Source organism: Schistocerca gregaria, chromosome X (genome assembly GCF_023897955.1).
Source record: "Schistocerca gregaria isolate iqSchGreg1 chromosome X, iqSchGreg1.2, whole genome shotgun sequence".
NCBI classification, from domain to species: domain Eukaryota; kingdom Metazoa; phylum Arthropoda; class Insecta; order Orthoptera; family Acrididae; genus Schistocerca; species Schistocerca gregaria.
This window is the reverse complement of record NC_064931.1, coordinates 854,852,134-854,878,287: the sequence shown is the minus strand read 5'-3', so window position 1 is coordinate 854,878,287 and position 26,154 is coordinate 854,852,134. Positions and strand designations below refer to the sequence as shown.

The 26,154-nt window shown below is 38.2% G+C and overlaps 1 protein-coding gene across 1 annotated transcript in view; it reads left to right on the top strand.

Moving 5' to 3' along the window:
* Nucleotides 1-5,490: 5,490 nt before the first annotated feature.
* The window catches only part of LOC126298796 (uncharacterized protein B0303.7), a 68,929-nt gene continuing 48,265 nt past the window's right edge, over nucleotides 5,491-26,154 (top strand). Inside the window, exons 1-3 of the mRNA XM_049990260.1 lie at nucleotides 5,491-5,790; nucleotides 6,025-6,112; nucleotides 21,309-21,432. Of these exons, the coding sequence (XP_049846217.1) occupies nucleotides 6,027-6,112; nucleotides 21,309-21,432 (210 nt within the window). The 5' untranslated portion in view covers nucleotides 5,491-5,790; nucleotides 6,025-6,026. The remainder of the gene's footprint in view (nucleotides 5,791-6,024; nucleotides 6,113-21,308; nucleotides 21,433-26,154) is intronic.

Genomic DNA, 26,154 nt, shown 5'->3' with positions numbered 1-26,154 from the left:
GACCGGACCGCAGCGACGCACGGATGCACGCCAAGACCGTAGGATCCTACGCAGTGCCGTAGGGGACCGCACCGCCACTTCCCAGCAAATTAGGGACACTGTTGCTCCTGGGGTATCGGCGAGGACCATTCACAACCGTCTCCATGAAGCTGGGCTACGGTCCCCCACACCGTTAGGCCGTCTTCCGCTCACGCCCCAACATCGTGCAGCCCGCCTCCAGTGGTGTCGCGACAGGCGTGAATGGAGGGACGAATGGAGACGTGTCGTCTTCAGCGATGAGAGTCGCTTCTGCCTTGGTGCCAATGATGGTCGTATGCGTGTTTGGCGCCGTGCAGGTGAGCGCGACAATCAGGACTGCATACGACCGAGGCACACAGGGCCAACACCCGGCATCATGGTGTGGGGAGCGATCTCCTACACTGGCCGTACACATCTGGTGATCGTCGAGGGGACAGTGAATAGTGCACGGTACATCCAAACCGTCATCGAACCCATCGTTCTACCATTCCTAGACCGGCAAGGGAACTTGCTGTTCCAACAGGACAATGCACGTCCGCATGTATCCCGTGCCACCCAACGTGTAAGTCAACTACCCTGGCCAGCAAGATCTCCGGATCTGACCCCCATTGAGCATGTTTGGGACTGGATGAAGCGTCGTCTCACGCGGTCTGCACGTCCAGCACGAACGCTGGTCCAACTGAGGAGCCAGGTGGAAATGGCATGGCAAGCCGTTCCACAGGACTACATCCAGCATCTCTACGATCGTCTCCATGGGAGAATAGCAGCCTGCATTGCTGCGAAAGGTGGATATACACTGTACTAGTGCCGACATTGTGCATGCTCTGTTGCCTGTTTCTATGAGCCTGTGGTTCTGTCAGTGTGATCATGTGATGTATCTGACCCCAGTAATGTGTCAACAAAGTTTCCCCTTCCTGGGACAATGAATTCACAGTGTTCTTATTTCAATTTCCAGGAGTGTATATTAAAGTCACCTAATATAGTAAGATCATTAGAACCAGCCTGACCAGCAACACTACTAAGTTTATCCATAAACAGCATTACATGAGCATTTGGTGGCCTATATACTCCAATCACTTTGTGTTTTGGTAATGTAAGATCATTACTGTGGAGTACAATGCCTGTCATTTCAATTGATCCTTCTTTGGTGTCGTGTTCAAGAAAGGAAATTTTTAGCTTCTACATCCTTATTAACATAAATTGCCACACCACCACCTTTATGGTTTTGTCTACAATAACTACTTGCTACTAAGTAACCTTCTAATCTATAGTACATTATTTCACTGCATTTTAGCCCATGTTCCGTTATTACTAGTACATGTGGCAAGTGTTCCTCTATGTATAGTTGTAGAATGTCTAGTTTGTTTCTGAGATATTGCACATTTAAGTGCATTAACTTTAAGTGTTATCCCTCCTTCTTTATTTACCATTTTACAGGAATCAAAACTGTTTGAGTTACACTTTTTACGACATTTTGCATACACTGGTTTTTTGGAACTGACCTGCAATGACTGAGAACTAACTTCACAGCCTGGCTTTTCTTTGTGCACAAGGGACTCAGTCATATCCGAAATACATCCCTGAAAACTATTATTATGGTCCTTTGTTCTAAAAAAAAGTCTCACTGTTGTAGCCCAGAGCAATTGGAGCTTTCTCCATACTGTCTTTCTCGCACTGTTTTCTTTTGTGGGAAACTAGCTTGGCCTTCTCTTTCCTGTTTAAGTAAAATCCGTGTTTTGTATGTTCATCACGACTCATCTTACTTAAGTCTACCAAATGTACATGGCGAAATTTATCACACAGTTTCTTTAGCTCGGAATTGTAGTGTCGAATCTCTTTGTTTACACACGACCACAGTGGTAAATCATATCGCATTGGCACATTTGTGATGACAATGTTCGTTTGAAATAGTTTTGGTAATCTGTTATGGAAGCCTCGCAGGGCTGTAAGCTTTCGTTTTTGTATACGTCGTTGCCTGCGCCAATAATCACAACGTGAGCGTCTTTGTCCAGTTGACTTGTTTCTGATGCAATATTCTCCACCACTGCATTTAACATTGCACCAGGCTTGATTTTCGCGAAAACTGAATGCTTTGAAGGCATGCTTTCGCGAAAACGTTTGGATAGATCTTTCCCATGACTGTCGGCATACAGAAGAAGCCCTTTGGTGCATCTTAAGGTTGGCAAGTTCTTTTTTGGTTCTTTAGCTGGGGGTTTTGTGATTACTTTCTGGTTTTTTTATGTCTATTGTGTTACCACAATCCGCTACAAGTGCTGAGAATTTGTTTGATAATGGTATCACTGGGGCTGTACTTATATGTAATTCTCGCTTGTTTGTTTTTTTCAGCACACGCCACATTTTCTGCGCGGAATGACTATTAATAACCGCGTTGTCTTGAGTTAGGCGATAATTCCGATCCACTGCTTTGTATTTAGTTTCCAGCTCTTGATATTTCCTCAGAAGTTCTTGATATTTTGTATTGATTGATACAAAATCATCTGTTGACACGCTTATTATTTTTTCTTTTGTCTTTAGCGTGTCCGTTATTTCGTTTTCCACGACACTGTCTGCATGTCCAGTCATGTTCGTCTTTCATATATTTCAAATTGACTTTGACACATTTATCGTGGGTCCAGTACTTGCAGTCGGCATACAGGAGACCTCTTTTGACCTTCTTCAAGCAAATTTTACTAACCTCACTATCTCTTTTTAAAGAAACTGGGACATCACTACACGAAAAATGTTCACTCGACGCCACCTGAACCCTATAGAACACCTTTGCGATGTTTTGAAACGCTGACTTCGTGCCAGGCATCACCGACCTACACCAATACCTCTCCTCAGTGCAGCACTCCTTGAAGAACGGGCTTCCATTCCCCAAAAAAACATCCAGTACCTGATTGAACGTATGCCTACGATAGTGGAAGCTGTCATTAAGTATTATCGATGGAGGGCCCCAAGAAATTGTAAGAAATTTTCAGCCAGGTGTCTGGCTACTTTTGATCACATAGTGTATCTATGTGCCAGACAGAGACGTATAAAATACGATGACCCAGATGCGCGCGCTACATAGAAAAGTACAACTACTCGATAACTCGATTCAGTCGAGTCGACTGACAAAAGAAACAAACGAATAGCGTGCAGGATGACTGGTGGGGGGCGGAGCGGGTGGCAGTACAGATGGGTCGAACTCTTTCATTCCTGTGAACTACTTCATTCATTTCACTCTTTGCCGTGAAGCGTTCAAATGAAGTAGTTCATTCATGAAGTATGGAAGCCTGGCGAAGTTGCCCAGTTGGCCGCTCAGCCGCGGCTATGCTCGCTTCGCCTCGCTCGTACAATAAAACTTCGTAATACTTCATACTTTTACCAACAGATAGCCGAACTATGCAGTAACGTGCACGCAACGTTTTACGCTCTTACAGCGTCTGAGCTAACTTAAATGGAGCATGTTCGAAGGGGACAAACGAAAGATAAACAGAGAAGCCTGTCACATATAAAGAAGGTATTACATTTAACCTTGCTCGACATTTTCTCATGAAGCGCCCAAAAAAGTCTTTATCTGGCAAGTGAAACATTATTTGTTGTATTCATGGACTGAAAACTAGGGCTATCAACGAAATACAGTCCAATTTTATGTTCTTTTAAAATTTAATGCAAAATAGAATAAGTATGTTTACCACTGTCACAAAGTCTATATATCAACGTTAAGTAATTATTCAGAAGTTTTCCTGTAGATTTTATTTTTGTTGAGAATAATAACCCTCCAGATTAAAAACGTAAACTTTCACCTGTAGTCATTGGTACGACCTCAGGTAAAATCCCTCTTTCAGTGTTATTAACAAACCTTTTATTTTCATGTTAGCTGTGCATCCTCACACAGCCAGCCTCTTCGTTTGAATATGTAATATTCATTTGTCCGCAAGCGCTGCCAACGGTAGGCTACCGGTAGACGCGATGTATAACTGAACTGCACAAATAGTCACGGGTAACGATGTCAGCACTGCTGGAAGCAGCTGATGCTGCCTTCCCCTCGCCTCCACAACCCATCGCAAAACCTATCGTTTCCCACGAACGCCGCGCGATTCGTCGACAGGCAGTAGAGGGGGGACTGAAGTATAGGGAGAATGAGGGACGTAGCGCCGATGTAATGGGATGAGGGAGAGGGGAAGAGAGTGAGTGAACTAGAAAAAAGTGTGGAGTGTGTTATCTGCGAAGAGTTTGAAGTACCAGTTCTCTGAAATTGAGTGGTTAGTCCACACTTCACTGGAGTGACGCGTTCATTTAAACGACTCATTCACGAGCTCCCCGTCACTAGGTGGCAATGCGGGCTGCCCCGCAAGGGGGGTTGCTCTCCACCATATGAGTCCGCTACTGATGCCACCCCATTTAATAATGTGTGTGTATGCTTTTTGAAGCTTTAAATCCCTCAGATGAACTCTGAGACATCAACAACAATAAGAAAGTCAATTCCGTATCTCAAAATCTCACTCTCACTATTCGATACTGGGCTAAGCCTTCAGCACCTTGAAAGCTTTGACTAAACGAAGTGTCGTTGTGTTGAGATTTCATCTAATGTGAACACACCACCATTTGATGGTGACGACGCCTGGTGTTAATCTACCTTGTCCCGAAAGTAAAGGAAACAATAAAATAAAGATTAAGAAGAGACCAAAGCAACACTCCACTACTGCAAAATACGTGAGTGCGCCAGTAGTACACGATACCATCGTTATAGTCGACCACTGTTACCCTCAAACCTTTCTTCCCCAGAAATGTTGTACCTAATTCTGTTCCGTTAACGGTCTGAAATAATGTTGTCACTTGAAATGCGTTGTGGAATGTTTTAACATTTCATCATGTCCGTGAGCAAATTCCTTTTAATTTCTGTTTCTTTTGGGTTTACGTAAGGTCACTACTTGGTTTGTGGATGTTTATTCACATGTATAGAGTCTGAAAATAGTAAAGCAGTCATATTCTCAATCAAAGACAAAAAAATCTTAAGATTTTCTCATATGCATTAATTGAGTGTTTCGTCGGTTCCTCGTAGAAAATTTTATACATTGTGAATGAAAACGCACGCAACACTGGTGTAACATTCCACAGTATTGTAGAATGTTACACCAGTGTTGTGCGTGCTTTCATTCATAGTTTTCTTCATGTGTTCTCCTCCACAAAGGATTACCATGCAGAAGCTCGTGAATTAAGAATAAAGCATTTTTAGTATACTTTCCCAAACTAATTGCGTTGAGCTACTGGCTTTATACTCGTTTAATTTTCATTCATTTACGATGCAAAGTATGTGTTGGTCTTTTCCAGAGCCAATACCACATTACAGCAAAAAATTTAAAGAACTGAAAACTGAGTTTTTCTTAAGCACGTGGCTTTCTTACATGTATGTGTTATCAAGCCTCTTTTTCTGTCCTATTGTTAAATGCGAGGGTTCATTTTGCGTCGATGACCGGATGTCATCCTGAATGCAACTTAAGTGAAGTTTGTCACTGATTGTGAGGCAAAGAGATTGTTCATTCGAGAACAAGTGAACGATGCGGGTTGGGGGCAGGTGTGGTAGTTGTCTGTTTTTGTTGTAAAATCAGTATGCTGTTAAATTATAGTTTTACACGCAGAAAAGATCGTGTACGGGTGTACAAAGTGTACATTGTTGATGTTTGTCAACGGAGGTGTACAAACGGAACGAGTCAACTGGATTCGAGGAGTGTTTAGTGCCTTTTTTAAAAACTGTAATTGGACGACAAGAAGGCGTCATTCAAAGTACGCACTTGTGTAATTTGTTGTGACGAATTAAATGTCAGAATTGTCAGGTTATGCTTGTGCTTCACTGTTCAGAACTTGTGATATTGAATTAATTTGACTTAAGAAAAGAAGTGTGTTAATACATTTGTGTCGGAATGGATTTTGACATTTATATCTCATCTTGATGTAATAAAATATGTTTTTGCAGCGTCCTTCCTATTTACTAATAGTTTTCCCTTTCGAAATCTGTAGTAATGAATGTACCCGTGCGACCAGCACCTGCACCACCTGGCAAAGACAGACGAAAGATTCAGGGATCATTTTTCGACTGGGACGATGGGTAAGTGAAATATCATTACTATTAGGAACTGTAAATAAAGTTTTTAATGGCGTCTCTGCATAATTTTTGTTCTGTTTATTCTGTGCAAGTTTTTACCTGTGTGATCCCTCAATCTTGAACGTTAGGTCTCGTACATAGTTTTAATTTGGTAATTATCTATCTGAATAACAGAAACATTATGTAACATTATCAAGTCTGATGGCAGCATCCATTGTACTGTTAAAGTATGTAATGGATCAGAATGGATCAATAAATGATGATCATGACATTTATTCAATATTGTCTACTCATTTCCATGCAGTCGCATTCCTACCAACGTTTGCTCTTTTGCTGAATAAAAGCAGTTGCTTATGAAAAGATGTTGAATGTTCCTAAATTATATGTTTCCTCATTTGTTGAATGTTTGTGGCAGTTTGCTGTATAGTCTTATAGCCTGCTAGTAGCTAGATACTTTTCAAACTTGTGATCTGATTTGGTTTTTCTTCCCCTGGTAATATGCATGTTTCCTCTAATTGTTAAAGTGTGGCTGAGGGTTAACTGAAGCCTTCGACACTGCTGCTCCAACTCGTAATAAAACTGTTACCTTTCAATGTGTTCAAGGCCTCAGGCTATGCTACAGATCAGTATGTCACCACAACTAAGCTTTTGTATTCATCTTAGTTGGCTCCAAAAATATAATATAGATGGAAAAAAACCCTGTGTTTTGTTCTCTTCCTGTTTGCACATGTAAGACATCACAGGCAACAGTTGTCGTCATTGTCATTTCACAGAAGGGGGTTGACATGTGATATCTACAGACTATGTTGACCTATGCAATTTTTATCACAAATTCTCTCTTGCTCTTTGATGTATATTATGCTTTGAGAGGGGCAAGTTTAAGGAACTATGAGCATTGAAGCATCTTAAGCAGATAAGTAGAATGAGTTTCTATTTACATTTGTTATGATTATTACTGCTTGATCACACAGCTTTAAAAAAAAAAAAAAAAAATGACCCTGCAGCCTTCCTGTCACTCAACTTGCTGAAACATCAATCATAAAGTTACTTTAATTGAAGTATACATGTGTGGGTCAATCCAAGTGAAGTGATCCAATAAAAATTAAGTTGGTTGCTGGATCATTTTGAAATATTTTTTAAAATTTATGATTACTGTATAACTGAGAAGTTCAAAACAGTTAAAAAAAATTACCTTGTAGCCTTACTGAATTTTGGCCATTTTTATTCGTAAGCATACAATGATTTTTCAGTTTGGAGACATTAGTGTTAATATGAATATCTCTGCACTGGTTTATGTTACAACATCGCAATTGACATGAAAAAGTCTCCCCAACAACATTGTTTATTACCTAAAATACTCTGTATTAAAAAATAATTGCTCAGAATGATCCCCAAAGTTTGGTACTGAAAATTTAGTAAATCCACTTTTAGACTCAAAAATAACAACCAACAGGTGATTTATCAAAGTGTATCTTTTTCTCTGTTAAGATATCATAAACCACTAGCCTTATATAGAGTAAGAACACTGACAAATGTTTCCTTATTTTTTTAATTTTTTTTAATTTGAAAAATCTTAATTTTTTGTGAATTTTGGGGCTAGTTATTTTAGTTATCTCTGGTGGGACTAAATGTAAAAATTTGATTTTTGCACACCTATATGATAGCAATGTACTGTAAAAATTTCGACTTTGATATGACCTTTTTGAGATTGGGCAAATAATTCACATTAAACTACAGTTGATCTTATGGCTATTGTCTAATTCATGTGTGATATTGGCTGGATGTAATCAATTATTATCGAAGTTAAGGTACTGAATTTTACGCAGAAAAGACGAATAATTACTGAAATAAACACTTATATTATCTTGACAAATTTAAAATAAATAATTTCACTTAATGTACTTTTGAGATGTGGTGCTTCCTAATCCTAGAGGCGGTTGTAAAGAACACTTATTTCTTCAGACAGCTTTTGTGATATAGAATAAAATCTCCCAGTTGCTGTGGTATGTTCAAGCCCTAAAATTTTCCTTAATACATTTTTCATTGGTATCCAAACTGTCACTATTAGACTTCATGAATGACGTTCTTGGGCCAGCTGGGTGATAAAAGTACATAGAAACATTATTATTTTCCAAAGTTATTCTTTCAACATGTGCAAGCCACCAGTGTCCAACATACACACATGCCGCTATCTCATTCAGTGTTAAAAGACTGAGAACTAATTTTACTGATGTAAATTTCGATTTCTCATGTTATGTTGCGTCAAACTTAAGTTTTATGCAATGCTAAGGAGTGTGTGGAATTAGCTTGTTTATTGCTATACAGCTGTCAAATCTGGTTTGAAGTTTTTTTTTATATGAAGAACTACCTCTTCTGTGTTGATGACAAAATAGGTGACGCCTGTAATATTATTCTTGCTAAAGGCATTCATGTCCTCTACTGTAAGAATTTGGTCTGTGGTCATTCTTTGTAGACTGGCTTTACTCACTCCATATTTAGTTGTACCTCCTACTCCATCACGTGCATTTTTACCATGGTATAAGGCAAAAAAGTACCATGTGGCCTCCAACCTGAAATCTACTTTGTGGTTGCAAAGACTTGAATTTTTTTTTTTGTTCTTGTATTGACTACAACTTCCACCTGAACAGTATGAGCTTCTCAAACTTGGACAACTTTTCTTTTATGTAATTTGTAACATACTTTGAAACACATGGACAAGAGAAGTATTGTGCGTCAAGTAGTTGTGTAGAATGCAAATTGAAGAACTGCAAACTTCATTTTATTTTTGAAGTACAGAATAAATGGATGCACTTTTGCCGCGTCATTGACCCAGTGGTACCCATGTATTTCATCCTGAACCACTAATAGAGTTTTCTGCAAAATCAGCTAGAACTATGTGTTGAGTTTCATAAAAGTTGTCTTTTTTGCCCTTCAAGAACTTGCTTTGGATTTTAGAAACATAGTGGTGACTTTTGACATTTTCTAAATTATCAATTAAAGATTCAAAGTACTCTTCCTGAGATTTAACCACTATTGTCATTCCAGCTGTTTGAAGGTAACATTTCGGGCATTTCCTTTTCAGATTCGTTAAACAATTCAAGAGTGGTTTTTTTACCAGGGCATTTATCACACACACTCATCATGCAGTTGTCATTGTTAGCATAAAAGGCCATTAAATCTAGTAACTCTTTGTGGTTAAAATCAGTGAGTTTTGCACTCTGTCATCAATTTGACATCTTGATGATACAAACGCATACAGAGTTTGTTCCTGAGGAGCCCGAGTAAAGACACCACTTAGGGCAAAGATCACAAAATTTTGACCTTCCAATTTTGCATTCACATTGAGCATTTTTTAAAGCTGCATAGAGTTAATTTAATGTGACAGCACTAGTCGTTTATGCATTGTTGCTTTAACTCCGTGTATGACAACTCTTTAGCTATCTTTTCTCCCCGGACATGTTCTACTGTTTTCGCAATCTTCAAAAAACTGCTTGATTTTTTCCAGTGTTTCTTCAGTTATGGCCACTCATTACTTCTTTCCTAAAACTGCCGTGCTACTTCAGTAATGTTCAGGTTAGTCTAACCAAACTATCAGAAAAGTTGAACTCGTGAATTATTTTTTTTCTCTTGACCATGTGTCAGGGAGCAAACGTAAAATTTTAACTTTTTCTGCTTTATGTGTCACTAAACACTTACTTTTTAATTAAGCTCAAATATTCAGTGTCAGATGATACTGGATGTAAATTTTCTTCTTTCTTAGAAATACTGTTGGTATCTGCAGTATTAAAGAATGATCCTAAGTCTTTTGTAATGTTGTCTGAAATTCATTGTACCTTGCTTTCAGTAGCTACTATTCTTTTTCCAGCTAGTCAATTTTCTTATTTTCCAAAGTAGAAGATACTTCTAAATTAGAACAAGCAAGATCCAATTTGCTAGTAGCTTCCTCATTAGTAATATAAGTGTCATTAAGAAGGTTACATGATTCTGATTCTGAATTCACAATAAATATTTTCAAGTAATAATTTGGGCACATGGAATTTCCAGGAATCACATTAAGTTTCAACCTGGAAGCTGCTTTATTCGCACTTAACAAGTACAAATGTTCAAATTTTATTTCCCTCAAACCTTTAATAACTGGCTTCTTATGAACTTTTAGTCAATCACAGCATTTTGTTCCAAAAATATGGCTTTACTTCAAAATATATTTTTTCTCATGATACAAACTGACGATCTAGAACAACTGTCTTGTAATGTAAACAAAGTTCGTCTACATTCATCAAAATCATTAACATTCTTTAAGTTTTTGTGAAACTGAACCATAAACTTTTTTGTAACACACTTCACAAACTGTCTGTCCAGTAGAGTACTGTTCATTCATTTTATTGCATTCCAATCAGTCTTCCAAATTTATGTATTATTAAATTTTAAAATCATTTTAGTTAATTAAAAATCATATAACGAAAGCACATACAACATTGTACACTCTTGGTGAAGTATGTATATCAACTCTAACAGAAGTTTGTGAACAGATTACTAAAATGCCACACCCAGCAAATGTAGTGGAAGTAAAAGTGCATGTACAGACTTGACACTGACTGCTGGGCTCCTGTGCAGACTTTTTGGTTTATCCACTGAGTTTTTGTACGCACTTGTCTTGAGGACTACACTTATGCGCAAAACTGTACCCTACTCAACAATAGAGAAATTTCACATGTTTATCATTTTAGTTTTGTTGTTATGATCTTGGTAATGTGCTACTTAATTGAGAATAAACCAAGATGTAAATATGCAATTTTTAAACGTAGAACTAAAACAAAAGCTCCTAGTGATAAATATTTTATTATTGAAATAAATAATACTAACTAAATATATGTTGATAGTGGCAACTAAATACAGGTTACAACCAAATTTTGTTACAATGGAACAGTAAACCATTGAAATAGGCAACAACCGTAGAATCATTTGTAGTGTAATATGAATTACTTCCTCATTTTCAAAAATTCATATCTTTGTTCAGTCAAATATCAATGGTCAAATTTTTACAGTACTTTGCTATCATATAGATGTGCAAACTTCCAAAAATTAATTTTTTATATTCAGTCACACCAGAGGTAACTAGCTCCAAACTTTACAAAAAGTTAAAATTTGTCACATTTCAAAAATTTATAAAAAATTAAGGAACATTTGTCACTGTTCTTGCTCTATCTAATGCTATTAGTTTATGATATGTAACTAGAGAAAAAAAATGTACTCTGGTAAATCACTCCTTTGTTGTTATTTTTGGGTCTAAAAAGTGGATTTTCTAAATTTTCAGCACCAAATTTTGGAGGTCATTTTGACTAGGTACTTCTGAATTTAGAGTATTCTGGGTAATAAACAGCGTTGTAGAGGAGACTTCTCTAAAAACTTCATGTTTATTGCAATGTTGTAACTTAACAAAGTCCAGAGATATTCTGATTAATGCTGATGTCTCCAAAATGAAAAACTGTCATGCACTTACAAACAAATATGGCCACAATTCAGTAATGGCTCAAGGTAAATTCTTTGAAACACTGTTTTGAACTTCTCAGTTGTAATCACATACAGAAAATTGAAATATTTGAAAATGGTAAGCAACCTTCATTGGATCACTTCATACACATTGACCTGTGTGTTTTATGGAGCTATGTTGGCAATACATGCATGAGATATGATGGAAATGCAAAATTGTGTCAACAGCTAGTTGTAAGTACTCTGTGAGAGCAGCTGACAGATAATGGATTTTTCCTCTCGCTGAGCTGAAGTTGTGTCAAATACTGACATGAAATTAACCAGAGAATGTGCAATGTACTTAGATAAAATGGTCATTGTAAAACAAGAGTTCCAAAGATTTTTCCCATAACAATAAAAATGGTTTTTTGTAGCATGATACAGAGTCAAAAAATAAAATGTGAAGTACTGTGATACAGATGTGAATCATTACATTAACTATTCACTGACTGCCTGACCTTTCCTACAGGATCACATTTCTTGCCTATTCTATCTCACAATCAATCACCATCCAACCTAAACTAGACATATAACTATGCTGTAGTGTAGTCTGTCCTACAAACTTCATTCCAAGAAAGAATGAAAGATATCAAAGCAGTGACTGTGAAAATTTAAGGCACACTTTCATAGTTGAATATAACTGAATAATCTGTGTAGAATTATGAAATAGTGTAGGTGTAATTTTCCTCATTTTCTCTGTTATTAATTCCTGGTAAATGTCTAGATAAGGCCAGTGGTATTCTTAGCTTACATGTTTCGTGCAGCAATGTTGTCAGCGTTTGCCATGTGGTATGATCAGAAGGAAAGGACTGTGTGTGTCAGTTGCTGGATCTATGCAGATAATGAAATAGAAGCAGAGCAGACGTAGGACACGTTTTGAAGGAATTGTTGCATTCTCTTGTCAGTATATCATTACATCCAAATCGTAACACATTTAGAAGCAATGGGAAGATCAGTAACACTGGCCAACAATGAAAATGTTCCGTGCTAAAAAATAGTGAATTGTTACATATTTTCATCAGCTGAATTTAAAAATCACCAAAAAATGACAGATTAGCTTTTCCTTTGAAGAGAGTGACATTTCATTTTTATAGTTAACATTTTCAGTTTGGGGGAAATTTTGTTTTAGGAGTTGAGACACCTGTCCAATAACAAAACACAAATGCTCTTAAGCTGTTTGTAAATCATAAACATAGAGTAGTTTCTGCTGTAATTAAAGCAGAATTTCTGGTTTGAGAGTGTTTTTGTTGTGTAAGGAGCAATTTGCCTGATGTCCAAAAGGGGATGATCATTGGCCTTCAACATAAGGGTGTAAGCATTTCTGAAATAGCTAAGTTTGTAAACTGTTAGTGTGTCACAGTAGTTAAACTATACCGTGCATGGCAAAATGGCACTATCCAAAACCAGCACTGAGGCAACTGGGTGCACCATACGCAGTAGATGACAGGAGTGAGTGATGGCTGCGGCAGTGTGTATGCGTGAATAGATGTGCTATTGTTGGGCAACTGGCCACCCAGATGGACCAAGGTGCTAACAATTTCTTCCCATGACCGTTCAGCAAATGTTGCTGCATACGGGCTTCCACAAAAGTGGTCTGGTTCATGCACCAATGCTGACTGCTGTTCATCAGTGACATAGGCTGAAATTTGTATTGCCAGTACGGTAACTGGATGTGCATTGAGTGGTGACAGGTGGCTTTTTGAGATGATTTATGTTTTATGCTCCATCAGACAGATGACCATTGGTGTTTACAGTGTAAAATGTCTGAAAGCAAACACCCTGCAACCAGGAGGGAGCGATATGGTCTGGGGAATGTTTTCCTGGCATTCCCTGGGTAATTTCAACATTTTGTAATGCACAGTGGATCAACTCAGGTATCCAACTGACATTGGGGACCATGTCCACCCCTACACGCAGTTCGTTTTTCCTTGGCACAGTGATGTATAGCAGCTGGGCAATGCAATGTGTGACATGGCTCACAGAGTGGGTGCATGGTTTAAAGAACAACGGGATAAGTTTACCATACTCCCCAGATTGAAACCTTATCAAGAATCTGTGAGAGCACCTCAGTCAGTCTGTTTGCACTATAGATCCTCAACCAAGAAACCTAGCACAGCTGACCACAGCACTGTAGTCGGCAGGTCCCCACATCACTGTTGGTAACTTCCAGACCCTCACTGATTTTCTTCCTGCACGTTTTGCAGCAGTCCATGCTACAAAAGATGGGTATTCGGGCTTTTGACAGGTGGTCACATTAGTGTGACTGGATAGTGTGTGTATGAAAAAGAAAATTCACTTGTGAAAACTGTAAGATAATGAGACAGAATTGCTGGCAAGAACTTACCTTCAGGAGGCAAAATCTTAACCACTTCAGGGTGCTGAGAAAGCCTTTTGTCCTCCTACGAGGGTTGCCAAGAAAGTAATGCACCACATTTTTTTCTTCAACAATTCTTTATTGAACATAATGAGAATTACACACACGAAAGAATGGTGGTGTATCTCCACACCCCATTTTTCCGCATAATCTCCATTCTGTTCTATGGCCTTCCTCCAGTGCAAAACAAGGACATGTATGGCCCGTCGGTACCAATCCTTGTCCTGGTGGAGGAGCCAGTGCTTCACTATGTGAATCACCACCTTCCACGAATGGCATCCTTTAATGGCCCAAACAAGTGGAAGTACAAGGGGGCTAGGTCAGGGTTGTATGGCGGATGGTGTAACACTGTCCAACCTTGTTTTGCGATGTGTTCAGCAGTCTTCAGACTTGTGTGGGGCCAAGCGTTATCGTGTTGCAGTAAAACATCTCGTGGGTTACTGTGGTTCCGAAGTCACCGGAAGTGCATCTTGAGTTTTGTTAATGTGTTGACATATGCTTCCGAATTAATGGTACTGACTCTTGGCATCACATGAATGAGAATTACAGCTTCACAGTCCCAGAATACCGTGTTTGTGGCCTTGCCAGTGGAAGTAGTTGCTTTGTATTTTTTATCCTGTGGGGAATGGGAATGGCGCCATTCCATCAACTGTCGTTTTGTTCTGGGCTCAAAATGGTGAACCCATGTTTCATCACCTGTCACAATCTGGGACAAGACGACCTCCCCCTCAGCTTCAAAACATTGCAACAACTCATGACAAATATATTTTCTGTGCAATTTTTTATCCACTGTTACACACCACAGACCCATCTTGCCCACACTTTTGAATATCCAAGAGTGCTGATAATTGCATCCACACTTCCTTTGCTGATTGACAGGTGCAGCACCAACTGCCGAGTGTTAATGCATTTGTCCTTGTGAATGACATCATCAGCTCACTGCAACATGTCAGGTTTGACAGACATGGATGGTCTCTCCAACTTCTGCAAATCGTGGAGCTCCTCCGAACCGGCTTCCGATGACCTCCGACTAACTGTACTTCTGTTGACTGCAGATGCTCCATAGACTTCGCACAAGCATTTGTGAATGTTGCTCACAGTTTCTTTCTCTGCAGTGGAAAATTCAATGATGGAACATTGCTTGTAAAGTACATCACCTACAGATGCCATTTTGAAACTGTCCTGCAGGTACGCTACCTGTCGGAAGTGACGGAAAATTGACGTTCTCACTCAGGAGACTTCAGAATTTACTACTGAAATTTCTTTGTCATAAATTTGGACATTCTGACTGCTCTTATCTCAAACACCATTATACTAACCATACACACTAATTGTTGCTTTCATCAGTTTATTATGATGAGTATTCAAATATGGAAGCTGCAGTTAAAAGGAAGAGATGCAGTCTCTTACCTGTAAACAATAAATGAGTGACACATGTAAAAGGTAAGAAAATCACACTAGCTTGTGAATACATTGCCATTGAATGTACATTAGGGTGCCTGGTGAGATGTGCATTACTGATGAAATGTTTTAATTTGAAGTAAAGAGGTTTTGGTGTATAAAGCAATTGACATGTTCTACACTCTAAGAAGGTATTCTAATATTCATATGTGGGAGAAACGAATTACTATAACTGACAATTTTGACGTGCCCAAAGGACGACAAAAAAACAGGTGACACCAAAAAATTGCGAGTTATTTTGATGTTATGATTTATGCGCGAGGAAAATCTGATGGCATATAACAGTGTAAAACTTGGTAAGGCAGTATTTTCCTCAGAGCAAAATAAGGGTAACTAGATACTGCATGAAATAGTTCTGTTGAATGCTGTCCTCCAGAAGTGTCACTGTAAAGAAAAACTATGAGAACAGTGGCTTCATATTGGGTTTGAGCAATGAGAAATATACTCTGGACTTGGGAAGTTCATTGCATTGCTTTTTCTGTCATACAGGTACTGAAATAAATTTTCATCATATGGGGGAAACAAGTGTATATTTGGTCCCCACAAAATGATGGCATTGCTGTGAAAGGAGGAGAGGAAAAAGCAGAATAAAAGTCGTAGAATAAACAGAGACTAACCTGATGATGATTTGTATAGGAAACTGGATTTGCCAGCACTGAATTGGCTGTATGTTGAGGCCAAAAGTGATTGTTATGTTACAAATAATTTCTAATGTTGTGTAGTAAATAAGGCAGAAACTTCAAAATTTTTAGGTGTCCATATTGATGAGCATTTAAATTGGGAAAGGTGTGTTTTAGAACTCCTAAAGCAACTTAGTTCAACCACATTTGCACTTCAAATCATTGCAGCTCTTTGGGAGAGGCAAATCAATAAGTTTACTTTTTTGTATATGATAACTCATCTTTAAGAAAGAAAGTCAGTCTTCATTGCTCAAAAACATGCTGTAAGAATATATGGTGCTCTTCAACAATCACGATGTAGACATCTGCTTGAGGAGTTGGGCATTCTGACCACTGTTTCACAGCATACTTATTCCCTCATGAAGTTTGTTGTAAAGCATGCACTGCAGTTAAAAAGGAACAGTGATATATATAATTGCAATACCTGAGGGAATCCACATTAAGGCTGTATTTAGCACAAAAGGGGTGCACAATGCTGCAATTAAATTTTTTATATCTTACCCGGTGTCTGACAGACAGAAAAGTAAAATTTGAAAACAAACTGAAAAAGTTTGTTATTGACAACTCTTTTTATTCCGTAGGAGAATTTTTGTTGTTATAATGTTTAAGAGGTGGTGGGTATGAATTACTAACTCATATCTGTGTATTAAATAATAATAATAATAATAATAATAATAATAATAATAATAATAATAATAATAATAATAATTCAGCAAAAAAAAAGAACTTATAAATATTCAGCATGTAGCTATTTTTACAACTTAATTTGTGATGTGCGTTTAAAATGACTTGTTCTGCATTATTTCGATTTATTGTGCAAATGAGCCATACAACATGAAATGAAGTAAATAACCAACTACAATATTAATGCATGAGGATAAGGAAATACAGTCATAGAATGGTTTCCTGTAATTTATTTCTACTTGCTTGTCAACTGACAGTCTAAATCAGTTTCCAGCTGACATTTAAAAGAATACTAGTAGTCTACATCTACATCCATACTCCGCAAGCCACCTGACGGTGTGTGGTGGTTCTCCCTTCTATTCCAGTCTCGTATTGTACGTGGAAAGAAGGATTGTCGGTATGCTTCTGTGTGGGCTCTAATCTCTCTGATTTTATCCTCATGGTCTCTTCGCGAGATATACGTAGGAGGGAGCAATATACTGCTTGACTCTTCGGTGAAGGTATGTTCTCGAAACTTTAACAAAAGCCCGTACCGAGCTACTGAGCGTCTCTCCTGCAGAGTCTTCCACTGGAGTTTATCTATCATCTCCGTAACGCTTTCGCAATTACTAAATGATCCTGTAACGAAGCACGCTGCTCTCCGTTGGATCCTCTCTATCTCTTCTATCAACCCTACCTGGTGCGGATCTCACACTGCTGAGCAGTATTCAAGCATTGGGCGAACAAGCGTACTGTAACCTACTTCCTTTGTTGTCGGATTGCATTTCCTTAGGATTCTTCCAATGAATCTCAGTCTGGCATCTGCTTTACCGACGATCATCTTTATATGATCATTCCATTTTAAATCACTCCTAATGAGTACTCCCAGATAACTTATGGAATTAACTGCTTCCAGTTGCTGACCTGCTATTTTGTAGCTAAATGATAAGGGACCTATCTTTCTATGTATTCGCATCACATTACACTTGTCTATATTGAGATTCAATTGCCATTCCGTGCACCATGCGTCAATTCGCTGCAGATCCTCTTGCATTTCAGTGCAATTTTCCATTGTTGCAACCTCTCGATACACCACAGCATCATCTGCAAAAAGCCTCAGTGAACTTCCGATGTCATCCACCAGGTCATTTATGTATATTGTGAATAGCAACGGTCCTATGACACTTCCCTGCGGCACACCTGAAATCACTCTTACTTCGGAAGACTTCTCTCCATTGAGAATAACATGCTGCGTTCTGTTGTCTAGTAACTCCCCAATCCAATCACACAATTGATCTGATAGTCCGTATGCTCTTACTTTGTTCATTAAACGACTGTGGGGAACTGTGTCAAACGCCTTGCGGAAGTCAAGAAACACGGCATCTACCTGTGAACTCGTGTCTAAGGCCCTCTGAGTCTCATGGACAAATAGCGCGAGCTGGGTTTCACACGACCGTCTTTTTCGAAACCCATGCTGATTCCTACAGAGTAGATTTCTAGTCTCCAGAAAAGACTATATACTCGAACATAATACGTGTTCCAAAATTCTACAACTGATCGACGTTAGAGATATAGGTGTATAGTTCTGCACATCTGTTCGATGGCCCTTCTTGAAAACGGGGATGACCTGTGCCCTTTTCCAATCCTTTGGTACGCTTCGCTCTTCTAGAGACCTACGGTACACCGCTGCAAGAAGGGGGGCAAGTTCCTTCGCGTACTCTGTGTAAAATCGAACTGGTATTCCATCAGGACCAGCGGCCTTTCCTCTTTTGAGCGATTTTAATTGTTTCTCTATCCCTCTGTCGTCTACTTCGATATCTACCATTTTGTCAACTGTGCGACAATCTAGAGAAGGAAGCACAGTGCAGTATAATTGCTTAAGACTCTGTTAACACAATAGTGTTTGTTACTTAAAATGTATTATATACAAAAGATTTTAGTTAATGAGATGAAAATGACTTGATGAGCACTAGGGAAGTTAGTGTGTAACCATCCAACTGAATGACAAGTGTACATTGACATTTACAATGAAAATCCCAATGATATTTGTTAAATTTATAAGAATCTAAGTTAATTGCATCTAACCTATTTGGAAATGGAATCACGACTAAAGAAATAAAACGTGTGAATGAAAAATGGTTAAATGTGAATTAAAAATTTGTTGTTAATGAGTTCTGTTTACACTAGTTGGAAACCAGTTATAGTTTTTAATTGTTATGCTTCTTTTTATACTCAGGGGAACATTATCACTGTACTGATGTTACAGTGAAACCATTGCAATCAGTGAGGTGCACCAAATGACAGTGGGTAGTAAAAATTTTGTTGGAACATTTGGAAAGCAAAACTAATTACACTCCAGAAGAGTTACTCCTTAAGAATGGTTTTCTGACTAAAAAGCTGATTTGTTACAAATAAATGGTCAAATAACATCATATTAAAATGATTATGTTAGAGAGTGACAGGACACATTAAAAATCTGGATCACTGTCTGTTTTTATTAATGTTGCCTAGTTTCGATCTGACTAACAGATCATCTTTAAGTTGGGAAAAGGAAAAATTAGGTGTAACAATATAAAAAATGACATAAGTGTAACACTATCAATAATACCAATCATTGTAAATGAAAGACAAAATACAAAAGCAGGAAACAACTTCACAGTAAATGGTACATTAGACATTTTGGTGTTTGTTTCTACATTTTGTAATACAGGAAGCACAAAATTAACAGGCATATCTAACTTGCATTATTTGAGTCCTCTCTCTGTTAAAACACCACTTTAGGGACTTGTCTTCCTTTGGAGAGGTCAGTGGTTCAAATCCATGTTCAGCTATCCAGATTTAGGTTTTCTGTGTGCTTCCTAAATTGCTGTGGTTCAAATCCATGTTCACCTATCCAGATTTAGGTTTTCTGTGACTTCTGTAAATTGCTCCAGGCAAATGCCTAATAGTTCCTCAAAAGGGCATGGCTGATTTCCTCTCTCATCCTTGAAACAACTAGAGTGTGTGCTTCATTCTAATGATCTCAGTGTCAACTGACATTAAATCCTAATCTTCCTTCCTTCCTTCCTTCCTTCCTTCCTTCCTTGTCTTCATTAATCAAATAAAAGCATTCAGGACTCTCAGATTTAAGATAAAAATGAAAAAGAAATTAGGTTCCAAAAACAACTGTATAAACTTTTAGCAAACAGTATTACTACATATTAACTAAGAAGTTGCATGATAATAGAGGCCGAGTGCAATAATGTGAAAAAAGAAATAGTTCAGTTTTTTAACGAAAGCCACTTAAATGTAAGCACTAGTAAAACATGTTTGATGGAGTTTAACAAAAGTAGTTTGAATAATGAAATTAAATTATACATGGACAATGAATTGGTAAAGAAAGAGTCTAGTGTAAAATTCCTTGGCATAACAATCCAAAGCAACCTGAAATGGGACACACATATTGACACCCTAGCAACTAAGTTGTCAAAAAATATATTTGCAATCAGTACTACTAGCAAGTGCTGTAGAGACACCGTACTCCTAAAGACTACATACCATGCTCTTTTCTCCTCTCACTTGAACTACGGTATTGAAATTTGGGTGGTAACAACCAAAGCTAATCTAGATAAGCTACTCATTCTTCAAAAAAGGGGTGTGAGAATAATCTGTGTAGCAAAATATAGGGAATCTTGTCGCAACTTGTTTGCAGAAACGGAGGTGTTAACTGTTATAAACACATACATTCTAAAAGCCATATTGCTTGTGAAAAGACTGCACCCAAACATCTATTCAGATTTCCACCAGTACAATACTACAAATAAAGAAAGATTTTCCATTGGCAGCCACAGAACAGCACTTCACGAAAAGGGGCCTCAGTACGCAGGTATAAAATTAGCTAATGCTCTGCCTAGTGCAGTCATGGCTCTTCGTACCATTAAACTGAAACATCAGCTTTCTACACATTAGAAGAGTACCATACTTACATGAAGAACAACAAATGCTTTGTGAAATTATGTGAATAGAAATCAGTAAACATCTTATTGTAATTTTGTTGTAAATTAATGATGTATTCAGACTAATGTGTCTTGTGTATTATACAAATAACTTTAATCATTACTGTTTCTTTGTACATGTACAGTGTACCATTCGATGTTCAATAAAGCTATTGTACATTTACTGGAGAATGTCGTCATAAATATTAAAATAAACATTGCACAAACATTCATTCCGTTCATGAAGATTCTTGTCAGGTTCTTTTCTTTTGGCAGTACAAATTTCCAGTTCTTCAAGCACATGAAGATACCGTCCCTTTTTTACTGTTTGCAAAATTTCCATTTTACTCATTGGTCTCATCCTGTGATAAAAGCAGTCATAAATCCTACACAACATTTAATGAAAATAGGCTTCCTTGTACCTATAGACTTTTGTTACTAGTGTAACTCTTATGTAGTAGTTTCCTCTTGAGAAATTTACTTAAAACTCTAAATAATTAATCAAAATACTGTTTCAGAAATGATCCCTTTTTTGGCAGTCAACCATCTACTTTTGTATCAAATCAGCTGACAACGGCCAAGAAGAAGCCACCACCTCGCCCACCACCACCGAAATTTGAAAATAAGAAGCAACAAAAACAGGTATTACTGGCTGTTTATTGCTACTACCTATTTTTTTTCTTCTCATATTGGTACACAGAGGGTTTTGTCTCTTGTTGTTTCTCTGGTTGTTCCCCTTTTGCTGTAACTTTTGACTACTAAGGATTATTAATGACTTTTCCTTGCTTTAGAGAAAGCCACTTCATTTTCCATTGAGACTGACTGATTTTATTTTGACCATACCTTGTGAGTCATATAACATCTTAAAAATCTTTGTTTTTGATGGGGGTGGGGGGAGTACAATAAATTAAAATGTGCAAGAGACAGAATTGTTTCAGCAACAATCGGCAAATACACATAATGGTGAACATTACAATTAACTTCCATTTTCAGATTGATAAAAATCTGGATTCTAGTGTAAGATTGGATGCTTCATATGTAGCATTCAGTGATACAAAACTACTCCCTGGATTGTTTCAGTTGTTAAGCATCTCAAGGAATGGGGGCAATCTGGGCTACACATATGGATTTGATGAACCCACAGTTTCCGACCTGAGGATGGTAAATGCCTATTACGATAAACTCTGTGCACACTTGAGAGAACACCATTCATCATTACGGTGTAAAGTTGTGTGAGACTGGTAACAGGGTTCTTTGCACAACTACCTGAGGCGAACACGTAATTAACAGACAAATTATCGTACACTTTCTGCTCCTCAGTTCTGTTAATCTAGTTCAGGTATGAGAGGCCCTTCCAGAGTATGCATATCCTTGGCTACTTGTCAGATCAAAATGGCATCTATCAGTTCCCAGGAAAACCCTCCCAGTGGTTCAGATAGGCCATTGGGCAGTACACCAAACCCAGCAAGTTTACTTGAGTGGAAAGTTGATGGAATCCTGTTCTGAATCAATCAAGTTAAAAGTTAATCTTTTATAAACAAATTTAAGTAATATGTCATGGTAATTCATTTCATTGATTTCATCCTGGTTAATTCTACTAATTTCATTTCAATTAATTTTATTCAGTTGGGGAATATCTGTTTGATAGGGTAAACCACACTAACCCACTGTATTGGTTCCACTGGTGGTGCTCTTCCTGAAGGGAAATGTGTGAAGATTAATCTTTGTCTCAGTCTTGGATGTCCAGCTTTGTTAAGATGACTACCCAGGTAAAGCAGAAGATTTCTGTTTGAATCTCAGCATAACAGAATTTTTTATTTTTTGTTATTCCAGGTGCAGCAGTTTGAAACAGGTTTCAGTGGTATCATTTATTGTCATTACAGTTTAATGGTATTGTCACCATGCATTCTATTCCAGTCATTTCAGTGCACTTAATTACTGGCAACTTTTGGGCTATGGTATGGATATTTTCTCTTAACTATTGAGAAATGTTGTAAGTTGTTTTGTGCTCTGCTATTACAGATCTTTACAAAAGCTGTATTTGCAGATAAGGTATGGGTTTAGTAAAAGGTGTGAAGTCTACTGTGAAAGGTGTCACAGAAAACATATACCTGCTACAAGTCACACTGAATACAATTTATGAAACAGAGCTCTTGTAAAAGTGTCATTTTATTATTTAGTGATTGTCATTGTAAAAAAAATTAGGCTTTCAGAGAACAACAAATTGCCAGAGAGCTAATAAAGAATTGGAGATTGGTACTGGTTAAAATAAGTGCAGAACTGTTAAAGAATGTGTTGGAATATGAGAGCGCCTGAAGACTATAAAATGACTGTAATCTGTCCTATACTAAAAAAAGAACGACCCCCTGCTCTGTGGTAATAGTAGAGGCATTGCATTCCTTAATGTAAGCCACAAAATTTTTTGTACTGACAGGAATTATCCCATTTACAGAAGGACTTACAGGGGACCGTCAATGTGGTTTCAGAAGGAACAGACAACTAGAGATCAGTTTTTTACACTCAGATAGGTAACCGAGAAAGGTTGGGAACACGATGTTGCTATTCACATGGTTTTTGTTGACTTCAAAAAAGCTTATGACAGCATACATAAGGGCACAATCACCAACATCTGGAAAGAGTTTGTTTCCACAAAAGTTGAAACGTGTAGTACGTACGTGTTCGAAGGTAATTTATTGTAGAGTAAACATCAGTACAGGAGTGTTGGAGCATCTTGAAGTCAGAATTGGTCTTGGACAAGGAGATGCATTATCTCTAATAGTTTTTAATTTATTTTTGGAAATAGTAGACACAGAACGTCAAAAATTAAACCCAGCTGGATTAAGACTGGGTAATAACAATAAATGAGCTTGCATAAGTGGGTGGTGGTGTTCTAATAAGTGACAGCAAAGACGACTGGTGGGTCATAACAAATTCTTACAGAAATATAGCAAGGAAAGCAGGATTATAGATTATTGAGGAGAAATCTAAGTACATTGTCATGAGAACACACCCAATGAAGATACCTCGTTGGTAGTAGATTAAGTCATTTTTAAAAGAAGACATATTTTAATATTTGGGAAGTGTTTTTAGCAAGCAGAATAGAAAAGAGTAGCAACGGAGATTAAATCAAGGATCACAATGGTGAAAGAGCATATTTTGACATGAGGGGCGTGCTGCACAGTAGAGCAATTTCGAGAAGTTTTAAAATCGGACTGTACCACAGTGGAATTCTCCTGGGAACTCTGTATGGGTCTGAAACCCTTACATCAAGGAAGACATGAACAAAAACTGCTAGTCTAAGAAAGAAAGAAATTACATCTACATCTACGTGACTACTCTGCAATTCACATTTAAGTGCTTGGTAGAGGGTTCATCAAACCACAATCATACTATCTCTCTACCATTCCACTCCCTAACAGCGCACGGGAAAAACGAACACCTAAACCTTTCTGTTCGAGCTCTGATTTCTCGTATTTTATTTTGATGATCATTCTTACCTATGTAGGTTGGGCTCAACAAAATATTTTCACATTTGGAAGAGAAAGTTGGTGACTGAAATTTCGTAAAAAGATCTCGCCGCGACGAAAAACGTCTTTGCTGTAATGACTCCCATCCCAACTCGCGTATCATGTCTGCCACACTCTCTCCCCTATTACATGATAATACAAAATGAGCTGCCATTTTTTGCACCCTTTTGATGTCCTCCGTCAATCCCACCTGGTAAGGATCCCACACCGCGCAGCAATATTCTAACAGAGGACGAATGAGTGTAGTGTAAGCTGTCTCTTTAGTGGACTTTTTGCATCTTCTAAGTGTCCTGCCAATGAAATGCAACCTTTGGCTCGCCTTCCCCACAATATTATCTATTTCTTTCCAACTGAAGTTGTTTGTAATTTTAACACCCAGGTACTTAGTTGAATTGACAGCCTTGAGAATTGTACTATTTATCGAGTAATCGAATTCCAACGGATTTCTTTTGGAACTCATGTGGATCACCTCACACTTTTTGTTATTAGCGTCAACTGCCACCTGCCACACCATACAGCAATCTTTTCTAAATCGCTTTGCAACTGATACTGGTCTTCGGATCACCTTACTAGACGGTAAATTACAGCATCATCTGTGAACAACCTAAGACAACTGCTCAGATTGTCACCCAGGTCATTTATATAGATCAGGAACAGTAGAGGTCCCAGGACGCTTCCCTGGGGAACACCTGATATCACTTCAGTTTTACTCGATGATTTGACGTCTATTACTACGAACTGCGACCTTCCCGACAGGAAATCACGAATCCAGTTGCACAACTGAGACGATACCCCATAGGCCTGCAGCTTGATTAGAAGTCGCTTGTGAGGAACGGTGTCAAAAGCTTTCCGGAAATCTAGAAATACGGAATCAATTTGAGATCCCCTGTCGATAGCGGCCATTACTTCATGTGAATAAAGAGCTAGCTGCGTTGCACAAGAGCGATGTTTTCTGAAACCATGCTGATTACCATCAATAGATCGTTTCCTTCGAGGTGATTCATAATGTTTGAATACAGTATATGCTCCAAAACCCTACTGCAAACCGATGTCAATGATATAGGTCTGTAGTTAAATGGATTACTCCTACTACCCTTCTTGAACACTGGTGCGACCTGAGCAATTTTCCAATCTGTAGGTACAGATCTATCGGTGAGCGAGCGGTTGTATATGAGTGCTAAGTAGGGAGCTATTGTACAGCGTAATCTGAAAGGAACCTAATCGGTATACAATCTGGACCTGAAGAGTGCCTGTATCAAGCGATTTGAGTTGCTTCGCAACCCCTAAGGTATCTATTTCTGAGAAACTCATGCTAGCAGCTGTTCGTGTTTCAAATTCTGGAATATTCCATTCGTCTTCCTTGGTGAAGGAATTTCGGAAAACTGTGTTCAATAACTCTGCTTTAGCGGCACAGTCGTCGCTAACAGTACCATCGGCACTGCGCAGAGAAGGTATTGACTGCGTCTTGCCGCTTGTGTACTTTACATACGACCAAAATTTCTTCGGATTTTCTACCAAATTTCGAGACAATTTTTCGTTGTGGAACCTATTAAAGGCATCTCGCATTGAAGTCTGTGTGTCTGTAAATTTTAGCCAATCTTCCGGATTTTGCGTTCTTCTGAACGCCCCAAGGAGGACACCCAGTCACAGGAATGGAGGATATTAAAAAAAGAAACAAGGACTCGCAGACTGATATCCACAAGCTGATATTGGTTGAAGGCTGAAGAAAAGAAGATTGATGTGGGCAGGACACCTAATTAGCCCTTTCCTTTATACACATATGCTCTGCGCATTTCCTGCTTAGTGTGTCTTTGTTGTGGCTATACTACTTGCCAAA